General features: G+C 49.9%; 1 protein-coding gene across 1 annotated transcript; it reads right to left on the reverse strand.

Moving 5' to 3' along the window:
• Positions 1-4,343: 4,343 nt before the first annotated feature.
• Positions 4,344-8,782, reverse strand: LOC124655901 (NF-X1-type zinc finger protein NFXL1-like). The gene is made up of 2 exons (XM_047194728.1): positions 8,610-8,782; positions 4,344-7,963 (listed from the first exon to the last, which is right to left on the reverse strand). The coding sequence occupies exons 1-2, from the start codon at positions 8,780-8,782 to the stop codon at positions 4,501-4,503; spliced, it is 3,636 nt and encodes a 1,211-aa protein (XP_047050684.1). The 3' UTR covers positions 4,344-4,500.
• Positions 8,783-12,409: the final 3,627 nt, after the last annotated feature.

The raw sequence follows: 12,409 nt of genomic DNA on the forward strand, positions 1-12,409 counted from the left end.
AGACTGGCCTGTGAATTAGATCTTGAAATTGACGAAGTCATCACAGGCGTCTCACTATCGACGGGAACATCGTCTCCCACTGAATGGAATTCCTCCTTTATAAAACACACAGATATCAAATCTGGGATTTAAACTCTGGTGGGCTTGAGGTACAACCATCCTTCTAACCACCCAGTCTCAGGTTGGTTCTCCGCTAGAGATTAATCAGTTGAACTGATCACTTGTACTATGTCAATGTTTTTTTGTGAGTCGCATTGTATTGCATTAGTGTATGCGTGTGTTAGCTCATATACTCACCCGAAAACTGCAAACCAAGGCCAAGTTACATGTATTTTCTTTATTTTCAAAAAAATGAAAATCGTAGCTTTAAGCTTCAAAAAAACTGAAAAAATATCCTGGATTTAGACAATGATAAAATCTACAAACGTGCAAGATTTCAATGTGAAATTCTTTGTATTGTAGACAACATAAAAATGAAAAAATCTGGCAGATTTTATAGTTTTGAAATGTGCAGTATTCACTATTCTCATATCTATACATTTATAATTTTATGTAGCATAAACTATTAAGAATTTCACATTGAGATTTTGCATGTTTGTAGATACCATCATTGGCTACATCCACGATTTTTTTTTCATTTTTTTTGAAACATAAAACTATGATTTTCAAAATTTTCAAAATAAAGGGCTACATATAGCTCAGTCTCCATTTATCCACTCTCCACATACTCACCTCACTGAGAGAACAAAGATGGAGAAAGAACTCCATTTTGACGTAACAAGGACATGAGATGATCGAGCTAATAGATTTTTTCCCTGTCGATCAAGGTACCTCTGTGTTAACTAAGCTTATCAACATTCTTCGTACGAACAAAGTCAATCCTTTTCCAAATTTCCGACAGTACAACTCTGACTTGAGATTAGCATCAGAGCATGAACACATAGACAAGACATGGGATGATCGAAGAACAAATGAACAAAGCTAGTTTTGCAATGAGAGCTGCTGTCGACGGACCTTGGACCGTCTCCTCTCGCTCGTCTACAGTGCAGAGGCGTTTTTCTGAAACTTCCCCGTCGATCCACCGCATACTCCGGTGATTCCTGGTTTCCTCGCCCTCCGGCGGCCGCTCCGGCGGCGGGAGGACGGGGGAACCTTGAATCCCGGCTTGTATATAAGGTAGGGTTAGGTAGGGTTCCTTCCGGAGGCGTTGTGGAGGTGAGGGCGCTTCCGGTGAGGTGTTTGCTGTCGGCGTGCGTTCCCTTCGGCGGCGGCGCTCCTTGGAGTTTCGACGCGACGCAGCTGACTTCCCCGAGCTTGTGGATCCACGGATCTCGCGAGTTCGTCAAGCTCCAGCCAGATCCGTGTCGGCGGCAGATCTGGACCCTGAAGATGGCGTGGAAGACGAAGCCGAGAAGACTTGCGGCGGAGCTGGAGGTCCTGGGTGTCGACTCTTCGGAGTCGGTTCGTCGGCGACTTCCCGGCTGCCATGGAGCTGGCTCCGGTATCCAAGGTCTGCGGAGTAGCGGCAGCGGCGCGCCACCGGCGCATCCAGCTATCCAGCGAGGTCGGAATCTAGATGGAGAAGAAGAAGGACCTTTGTGTAATTTTTCTTTTCCTTTGGATCTCTCTGTAAGAGCAAGTCCTGTTTAATATATGTCTTTCACTCGCAAAAAAAAAAAAAAAAAAGCTAGTTTTGCAATGAACAAGAACAGAGTACTATGAACAAGAACAAAATCGGCCTAACATATTAAGCAACAAGGATCTGATTGAAACTCCATGCACACCGACCTCTATTGGTAAATTTCCTCCTTTTTTGATGTTGTTTATAGCAGTCTCCTCATCTCATTTGGGTGCCAAATTTCCCATGTGTGTTAGTTATGGTAACAAAAACGGCAGTGTCTGCAGGACCACACTTTGACAATCATGATTTAAAGAAACACAGGGAGAAAACCGAGGATTGTAATTCAAGTTCATTTCTTGCTCGCTCTCTCAAGGTTACTGCGATAATATCAATATACATGACGCACATCATATTTCTTTCTGTTTACTTCCACAATTATCTCTCATATTCTCGCTGCTGATAGAAGTTTCATGGTTGATCACGAAAACACACTGCCATGGTACAAATTCTTGGAAATTCTCTGCTCACTAATGATCTTTTAGTGCACCCAATCATGCATTCTGACATTGAACTCGTCATTTAGAATGAGGGGATTTTCTTAGTCATCTCAGAAATAAAATAATTTCTACAAACCCCCAGAAAACCCATTGGTCCAAGCGGCTCAAGAGTTCGGCTCTCTGGTTTAATTAATTTAATACAGACATATCTACTTGCGAGATGAACTCTCTGGTTGAATTAGTTGTATGCCGATCCATAATTTGCCAGTAGTTTTTTCCAAATGGAGGCCTAGCCCCAGCCTCAGCATCAATCGGTGTATGCGGCTTTTATTACTTTATTAAGGACCAAATCTTACAAGTAGTAAAAGCTCAATCAAGAGGACGATATACTTCACTCACCTTACATATACAGAAACTCGTACCATGGTGCCAACATTCCAAAGATAGGATATATGATGCATCAGGTGACAGGAAACTCAAACTCATATCTTTGTACACTAATATCAGTGCAACCAGAACACAAATCGACAGACTGGGAAGTAACAATGGCAACACATAACCATTGACATAATATAATTACAAGGGTAAGTAAACAAACAGGGTAGACAAACCAATAAGCATGTGCCTGCACAGACGAAGCATTTGCTCATCGACATAAAAAGGATGTACTAACAGGCAAAACAGGGGCATGCAAACTTTATAAACAGGCTGTATGAGCATGATAGCAGTTACCTGCTATAAAAAAGGAACGAAATCAGTGTGCTCGATATTTCAGTTGTCAGTACCAACATAGTAGTGCCAAAGGCGCGAGACTCGCACACAAACGACCCATTGTTGGCTGTTCAGACTGATTTGAGTTAAAACAGTGTCACCCATCTGCACATAAGAAGGCAACACATAAATACTCGAACAGGTTATGCAGGAGAACAGGCCTATATGTTGAGCTCGACTAACCAACATATTTAAATATTTGCGAACAAACAAATAGAAAATAAGAACACAGCTCGGCCCATTTATCTTCACGGTGTTGTAAATATCATGCTAAATACTCAGACATGTGAGATGAGATCATGAGACAGTGGCAATACTATTGCGCCAGGAAACTAAACACCTATCAGGCCAATAATGAGAGAACTTTTCGCAGGTGAAGATATAAGCAGGAATGTAGAATAATTGATTTCCATCATGGGAAAGTGGAATCCTTGTACAGCTAATCATATTCTGTCTCAAACAAAGATTTGGACCCAGAATGTAGCAGTCATATATGATAGTATTAGAGATATCTGGTTTAATCCAAATAGTTGGAGCAAAAATATCGGAGCTTGTGCAGATAAAGGGGAATAGTGATATGCATGGCCAAAAGATGAAACCATGAGAACTTACGGCATCTGCAAGTACTTTCTCGACAGGTTTGTTGCTGCCGGACTGTCATCATTCCACCAAAAGGCTTAGTAGCAACTTGAAGCACTAGACATGCTCAATAAAGCAAAATTTAACATGAAAATATAGTACTCAGTTATTAACCCATCAAATTAAATTATACAAATAACAAAGATGTACGTATGAGAGAACTAACAGGATAAGAGTTTATTGTTGTCTTAACTAAAAACCTTATGCTCATCCCTGTCTCTCTGCTGCAAACTATCCGGGGTCCTGCCCCTTTTTTTCAATATAATTCAGGTGGGGAACCTCTCCCCCCGGTGAAAATTCGAAAAAAAAAACTAAAAACCTTATGGGGGAAGCACATCAGCTAATTAACTAATGAACACAAATGGGCACTGACGAATGACAATACATACATGTAATTTTGCCTACTAATAAAGAGAAACATATGAAATAGCTATCTACAAAATTGACATTTTAAGCAATTATGAAATCAGATATTGAATAGCTTATTTGAAATTAAATAATCAAATATGAAACTACACCGATGAGTTGTATCTAAAGCAAAAAAGGCTGTCTTTCTAGTTTCAATGCTTAAAAGCACATACGATATGCCCTTGAAAATTGAAACTACATCAGGGCTTGAGAACCGCTTAGCATTCGTGGTTTTCTTTGTGTCCTACACAAATGCAGGTAGTATAGTTCAGTGAATTAAGTAACAAATCAGGTATGGATTCAAACGAGCAGAGAACGCAAATTTATGGCGTCTTTCTTTCTTGATTCAGATAATAATATGGTCTGCGAAAGAAGTAGAAGCCATACATGGGGATTTGCCCCAGCGACAGAATCAGAACCTCAGACCAAACACTCAACAGGCAAAAACCAGGAACCTACTTGACAGAATACCACCCTTGATATATGTGGTATACTAGCCAAAAGAAAATGAGAAAAAAATGATACAATATCTGAATAAAAACTAGCCATCTCGACCAAACAGCCTCACTCGCATGATTCTTCCCAGTCTTCCACTTCAAAGTCTGGCTGCAGCTTCTCCAGTGCTTGCCCAGCGCCGGCGATTGGCCCAGAGCTTGTGGTAGCAGACTCCAGAGCATTCCATCTGTTTGTATCCATGACCTGGCCAGCAGCATCACCACGTCTCCACGCTGACCCTGGAGCTTGACCAAGCACATTTGTCCCTGGAGAATGACCAAGTACTGTCCAGCCTCCAGATGGGTCAGAATCCGAGGCACCAGCAGTCTTCCATGGATTGGCACTGGTCTTTGCAACCGATCCTCCCTCTCTCTGTGCTCCAACCCACACATTGCCTGATGCTGAATCCTGAGTGATGCTGCTTGGGCAAAACATTGAAGCACCCTGGTAAGCAGACCCATAGTCCAGCCGCCTGAGCGCTGTGGCGGCTCTAGCTGGATCACCGAAGACTGCCAGGGCATTCTTGTCGTTGAGCCAAACCAACTCACACTCACCACCAAACCTCAAGACTAGAGAGCTAACATCAGCCTCCCTTGGCAGGTCCAGCATTGCCACAACGAGCCTCGGGTCCATGTCCACCATGGGATCAAAGTAAGGATGCGAAGCCGAAACAGGGACGCCAGCCTTGGAGCCCAGAACACGAGCAGGCACCTTCGACTTGGGCGTGACATGGATGGTAACAAACAGCCTGGGCTCCCAACCAACCGCTTGAACAGACAGCTTCCACCTATCTGCAATGAGCCTGATAGCATCCCTCTTATCCTTGGTCATGTGACAGAAGACATGGACCTTGATGTTGCTTGAAGAATTTCCTCTCGTCTTCCCAAGCACAAGAAATTTGCACCTCTCCTCTATGGCCAGCACCCACTTTGGCTCGCGCCGGTAAAGATCAGAAACCAAATCCGAGGCATTTGAGTTCTCACCGAAATGCAGTGCGTCCAGATTGGGCTGCGTAATGTCAAAAGCTTCAGCAAGGACTCTTTTCCTCTCCACTTTGGCACACTCCTCATCACAACAAAGTTTCCTCTGCCCAAGAGGTACCCTCTTCCCATTTGAATCCACTGGTTGGAGAGGCCTTGGCAGCTGCTCTATGATGGAGATGTCGAGCATACTATCACCATTGTAGTATGATCCACCGGCGCTGCAGGGCACATTTGAAGTGATACGGCCACAAGAGCAGGTAATGGTCACACGGACTTGGCATCTCACATCTGGGCAGGGTGATGATGGGTGGCATGGGGAATTGCAGGTGTGCTTGCATTCCCTCCTCGGGACACCACATGACTGCCGACATGAAACCTTGCTCCCGGAGCTTGAACTAGCATCTCCACTTGCGGGCGGCGGATCGCAAGGGGCAGGGTGGCAAGTCCTAGCGCAAGCGTGCAGTCCACACTGCCGGTTCTTCCCACATGGCTGGTTGCATCTGATATCCTTTGAACCGCAAGGGATGTTCCTCAGCATCACATGCCCCCCGCTGCATTCTCTCGTCACCGGCACAACGCAAGGCGGGCAGTCTCCGAAATGGCATTGATGCGAAGCTGGATGCCCGCAAGGCTGAGGGACAGTGCACGGGTGCGGGCACGACGGAGTCGGCGTGCCGCACGGCTGCGGCGGCGGAACGGATGTCCTGCCACAGGCACAGGTGAGATCGCTGAATATGGTCTCGCGGCAGGGATCGCAGTGCCCGCTGTGGCAGAGGTGCTGGCAGCCGTGCTGCCTGCACCGGAGCTTCTTGCCGCACGGTATCTGGCAGAAATGAGGGTCCACGCCGCCGCCTCCATGCCGAGCGAACGGCTTGGACAGCGGGCAGCAGCACTCGCTGCACCGGTGCCTCCCGCAGTTCTTCTTGCTGCCGCAGGGCTTGCTGCAGCGGAACTCTTCTGCCGAGGCCTTGTAGCACTCCACCATCTGCCCCGACGAGCCGCAGCGGCACCTCTGCTCGACCCGCGCCGAGCACGGCGGGCACCGCCCCTCGTGGCACGTGACCTTGCACCTATGCGCCCCGCACGGCAGCTTCCTGTCGCAGACGTTCTCGCAGGTGGGGACCGGGTCCAGGCAGCTGGCCCGCGTCTCCCGCAGCCCCGTCTTGCCGCAGTGGCACGCGGTGACCTTCCCCGGCAGGAGCCGGCACTCCCCGCACGGCCCCGGGTGGCACGCGTCCCGGCAGGCGTGGTTCCCGCACGCCAGGCCGTGCCCGCAAGCCTCGCCGCAGGAGAACGCGCCGCCGGCGGTGTCCGAAAGGCTCGCCGTCTCGCCGCACGGGATGGTGTTTGTTGTCTTGCCGCAGAAGCAGCGCGCGGGGAAGGTGACCTGGCACTCCCCGCACGGCCCCGTGTGGCAGGGGTTGTGGCAACGGTGGCGCCGGCATGGGAGGAGGCGTTCGCAGGGCTGGCCGCAGGTGACGGGCGTGGTGCGGTCCGCGCAGCGCCGCACGATCGACTGCTTGCCGCAGGGGCAGGGGCGCTCGGGCGCGAACGCCTTGCAGGGCGGGCATGGGCCCGGGTGGCACTGGAGCACGCAGACGTGGGGGCACCTGGTTGAAGCATCGTTGTCGTGGCCCTTGGCGGCGGCGGCGCCTAGGGGCTTGGAGCAGGGCTCGCCGCAGGAGTGCGGGGTGAGGAAGAGGTCGTTGGGCGGGTCGCGGCGCCGGCCGCAGAAGCAGGTGTATGCGATGTCGCGCGCGAGGACGGCGTGCACGGACTGGCACCCCGGGCAGCGCCAGGCGGCGGGGGAGGAGACGGAGGGGACGGAGGAGGCCGGCGCGCGCGCCCACCGGCGGATGCAGGGGAGGTGGAAGATGGAGAAGCAGCTGGCGCAGGACCAGACGGGCGCCGCCCTGCGCACCGCGTCGTAGCAGATCATGCACTCGACTGCGCCACGGGACAGCTTGTCCTGGATCTCCTGCACCAGCTGCGGCACCCCTGTGATGACAGGGGCGGGCGCTGGCGCTGGCGCGAGCGGAGCCCTCTCCTGCGGCGGGGGACGGCGGTTGTTGATGTTGTTGGCTGGGGGTCGATCCTGCGGCGGGGCGGGGCGGCGGTTGGGGCGGTGGCGGCGACTGTGCGGACGGGCGTCGGAGGGCGGGTTGGGTAGGATTGGGGCGGTGGTGTCATGGGCGGCGTAGGGACGGGGGTCGGCGGCGTAGGGGTTACGCGCAGCAGCGGATCGGGGCCGCCATAAGGCAGGGGAGGCGGCCGTGGCTGGGCCGTTGCCGTGGCGTGGATCGGTGGAGGGTTGCATGCGGCGGCGGGACGGGAAGCCCAGGTGTGGTGTGTCCTCCGTTGGGGAGTTGGGGGCGGAGGCGGGGAGGTGGGGTGGAGGCGGCGTGGCGAGCAGGAGGCGGTGGTGATTTGATGGATTGTGCGGAGTGGAAGAGCGTATTTGAGGAGGCGGGAGAGCCTTGGAGACAACGGCAAGTCGGCGGTGCGGGACGGAGACGGTTGCCCGGCTGGGTCGGTCCGCGTGAGAGAGCCTTCGGGAAGAACACGTGCGCGGTCGGGTTCGTATTTTCGAGCTTTTTCAACTAGTCGTGCTCGTGTCTTATTTCCTGTGAGTACACTGCACGTTCGTTTAGTCAAAGGACGGGAAGCAAACTTGGGAGCCACGGTGCACACCACAACACTTTCGTCTAACCAACTCTTTCCTTTTCTAGGCTCAAAAAAACATTCTTTCCTTTTTCTTTTCCACTTTTGGTCTTTCGGACATCTTTAACGGGGCCACGCATATCGGACGCTTTAAAGTGGTCACGAGCTCCGTTTGGTCGCCCCGCAGACATATTTTGTCCGCGCGTCTGTTCCAATGTCTGGGTATGCTCCTAGCGGGACGACCCATTTTTAAATTTGCAATATATTTAGCAAGCATAGAAAGTACTACATTCAATCTATACAAAGTAGTTGTAGAAACCTAGACTGCTTGCTGCCTGACGGGCCGGCCCCGTCGCTGCGTCCCTCCCTCGTCTGCTTCTTCGCCGCCTGCCGTGCGGCCGCTAGGGCTCGGTGCGCCGCCGCGTCCTCTAGCAGGCACTGCCGCAACCTCGCGTTAGCGGCGTCGTCCTTGAGCGTCTCAAAGGACTCGACTAACGCCCTCTGCTCCGCCGCCTTCTCCTCCGGGGTAGGCGCATCAGGGTCATCAGAAGACCATGAGATGTTGGAGTTGTCGTCCTCTGCGGCTGCTGCGGCCGCCACTCCATCTCGGCGTCGAACACCGCGTGGGCCACCCGCTCCTCCTCTGCTTCCTTCACCGCTTCAGCCAAGGCCTTGGTGTCCCTAAGCGGGTCAAGGAGATCGTCCATCCTGTCATCATCGTCGAACTCCTCGTCGGAGATCGAGGCCGGGGGAGGTGGAGGCGCGGCAGCCTGGCCGCGGCCGGCGCTGCTCATGGTTGCTCCGGTGGAGGCTGCGGGGCATCGGCGCTACGGTGGAGGTTGTGCGGCGGCTAGGGTTTAGTGGGGAGGAGATGAGATGCTCGCGCCCCCGTTTATATAGGTCGGAGGCAGGGCGACGGCCGCGGCACGCGTGGCATCGCCATTACTTCGTGCGCATAGGTATGCGCCGGCTGCGCGCCACGTGAGGCATCACCATTTACGCGGCCGCGGACTGCGGAAGCGACGCCTCGGCGCCGCATACTGGCGGCGCTGAGAAGACGCATCGACGCTGGATCACTGCCAGGCGGGTGATGGCGTGTAAGACACACGTCCGTTGGGAACCCCAAGAGGAAGGTGTGATGCGCACAGCAGTAAGTTTCCCTCAGTAAGAAACCAAGGTTATCGAACCAGTAGGAGTCAAGGAACACGTGAAGGTTGTTGGTGGCGGAATGTAGCGCGGCGCAACACCAGGGATTCCGGCGCCAACGTGGAACCTGCACAACACAATCAAAGTACTTTGCCCCAACGTAACGAGTGAGGTTGTCAATCTCACCGGCTTGCTCGCAAACAAAGGATTAGATGTATAGTGTGGATGATGATAATTGTTTGCGAAGAACAATAAAGAATAATTGCGGTAGATTGTATTTCAGATGTAAAGAATTGGACCGGGGTCCACAGTTCACTAGTGGTGTCTCTCCCATAAGATAAACAGATGTTGGGTGAACAAATTACAGTTGGGCAATTGACAAATAAAGAAGGCATAACAATGCACATACATATATCATGATGAGTACTATGAGATTTAATCGGGGCATTACGACAAAGTACATAGACCGCTATCCAGCATGCATCTATGCCTAAAAAGTCCACTTTCGAGTTATCATCCGAACCCCTTCCGGTATTAAGTTGCAAACAACGAGACAATTGCATTAAGTATGGTGCGTAATGTAATCAACACAAATATCCTTAGACAAAGCATTGATGTTTTATCCCTAGTGGCAACAGCACATCCACAACCTTAGAACTTTCGTCACTCGTCTCGAGATTCAATGGAGGCATGAACCCACTATCGAGCATAAATACTCCCTCTTGGAGTCACAAGTATCAACTTGGCCAGAGCCTCTACTAGCAACGGAGAGCATGCAAGAACATAAACAACATATATGATAGATTGATAATCAACTTGACATAGTATTCATATTCATCGGATCCCAACAAACACAACATGTAGCATTACAAATAGATGATCTTGATCATGATAGGCAGCTCATAAGATCTAACATGATAGCACAATGAGGAGAAGACAACCATCTAGCTACTGCTATGGACCCATAGTCCAGGGGTGGACTACTCACACATCGATCCGGAGGCGATCATGGCGATGAAGAGACCTCCGGGAGATGATTCCCCTCTCCGGCAGGGTGCCGGAGGCGATCTCCTGAATCCCCCGAGATGGGATTGGCGGCGGCGGCGTCTCCGGAAGGTTTTCCGTATCGTGGCTCTCGATGCGGGGTTTTCGCGACGAAGGCTTTAAGTAGGCGGAAGGGCAGGTCAGGGGGCGTCACGGGGGACCCACACGCTAGGGCCGCGCGGCCAGGGCCAGGGCCGCGCCGCCCTAGTGTGGCATCGCCTCGTGGCCCCACTTCGTATCTCCTCCGGTCTTCTGGAAGCTTCGTGGAAAAATAAGCCCCTGGGCGTTGATTTCGTCCAATTACGAGAATATTTCCTTACTAGGATTCTGAAACCAAAAACAGCAGAAAACAGCAACTGGCTCTTCGGCATCTCGTTAATAGGTTAGTGCCGGAAAATGCATAATAATGACATATAATGTATATAAAACATGTGAGTATCATCATAAAAGTAGCATGGAACATAAGAAATTATAGATACGTTTGAGACGTATCAGCGGGCCAAACAAAACGTCCGCCAGACGCGAGCGGACACTCTGCGCGTCCGCGCAGCGTCCGCAGAGATGCATCCGAGGCGCATATTTGGGCCAGGTTTGCGTCGCCGCCGACGTCCCGGTCACTTTGCGTCGTCCCGCTGGAGGTGATACCAGACGCATTTTTCGGCCCGGTGGACGCAAACGGTCGCTCAGCGTCCATTTTGCGTCGCCCCGTTGGAGATTCCCTTACTAGAGATTTTAGGGGGTCCTTTTCAAGATTGATTTTGAGAAAACTTTTGACAAAGTTAAATAGCCTTTCCTTTATCAATCAATGGAAGCCAAAGGATTTCCAACTAAATGGATGGACTTGATTATGAAAACAGTGACCAATGGTAAAGTGGAGATCATTGTAAATGGGGGAATTAGAGCATATTTCTCAACTCATCAAGGCTTAAGGCAAGGGGATCCTCTTTCACTCCGTCTTTTTGACCTTGCTGTTGATATATTAGCAATTATTGTTGGTTGGGCTTGCTACAGATCTGATAGAAGGAGGGGTAGCAATTTTGCAATATGCAGATGAAACTACTCTCCTTTTTGAAGATAATCTGGAGCAGACTAGGAATCTAAAAGTAATTTTATGCTGAACAGATGCCAGGATTAAAAATCAATTTTCATAAGACTGATATCTATTGTCTATGAGAGGCTTCACAAAGAGAGAAAGACTTTGAGAGGATCTTCACTTGTAAGTCTGCATTGCTCCCTATGAAATATTTGCGAGTGCCTTTTAGCGAGAAAAGATTGAAAATTCAAACTAGGATTCTACTGAAGGGAAAATTGGGACCTCGGCAAGGGAAAATGCTAGTAATGAAAGGGAGAATCACTTAGATCAATTCCTACCTGACTAGTGTCCCTTTATACATGCTCTCCTTCTATATACTACCAAGTGGTGTGAAAGAAAAAAAATGATAAGATTAAGAACAGTTTCCTTTGGGATGAAAATGAGAACAAAAAGAAATACCACTTGTTTAATTGGCAGACAATGTGTATGCCAAAAGACCAAGGTGGTTTGGGAGTCCTAGATTTTGAAAAAATGAATATTGCCTTTGTCAACACCCGGATTTTTAAGTCCAGATGCCTATTATGCCATACATCGCAATCCCAGGAAGATTGTTGTTGCGAGACATAACAACCGATATCATAAGTCATCATTCATTACAAACCATAGTCGTCTTACACATAGAGATCACTTGATCCAACATTACACAAATAGTCGATCTATCGATCAACGAACACATTACATCGCGGAAGCGTAATAGAAGGGGACTATCTAGTCCACAGGCCAACGCTTGACGTTAGAAGAACTCCTAGTTGGTGTAGACGTCCTGCTGGCCGTCATCTTCATACTGCTGCTCCTCTTCATATTCTGGTCATTGGAATAGCCAGGGACACAGCCGTGAGTATTTTAAAGTATTCGCAAACTAATACTAGTGTAAGTACTATCAATTCTAGTAATGGGGTGCTAAGCTCTAGTTTTATTTGCATAAAGCCAATTTTAGTTCACAAGCATCTGATAAAAGACTCTTCATATGCTAACTAACTCAAGTGGGAACATCAATGTCATTCCCACAACTCAATTGTGATTCAAGTCAAATCACCATTCAAACCATCAA

Source organism: Lolium rigidum, chromosome 5 (assembly GCF_022539505.1).
Source record: "Lolium rigidum isolate FL_2022 chromosome 5, APGP_CSIRO_Lrig_0.1, whole genome shotgun sequence".
Classification (NCBI taxonomy): Eukaryota; Viridiplantae; Streptophyta; class Magnoliopsida; order Poales; family Poaceae; genus Lolium; species Lolium rigidum.

Bases quoted from the DNA above. Each gene is read 5' to 3' on its own strand.
- LOC124655901 (XM_047194728.1), bottom strand. From the start codon at position 8,782: ATGGACGATCTCCTTGACCCGCTTAGGGACACCAAGGCCTTGGCTGAA. The intron at 7,964-8,609 runs GCGCCTACCCCG...TTCTTCCCGAAG, and splicing joins GGTCTTCTGATGACCCTGAT to GCTCTCTCACGCGGACCGAC.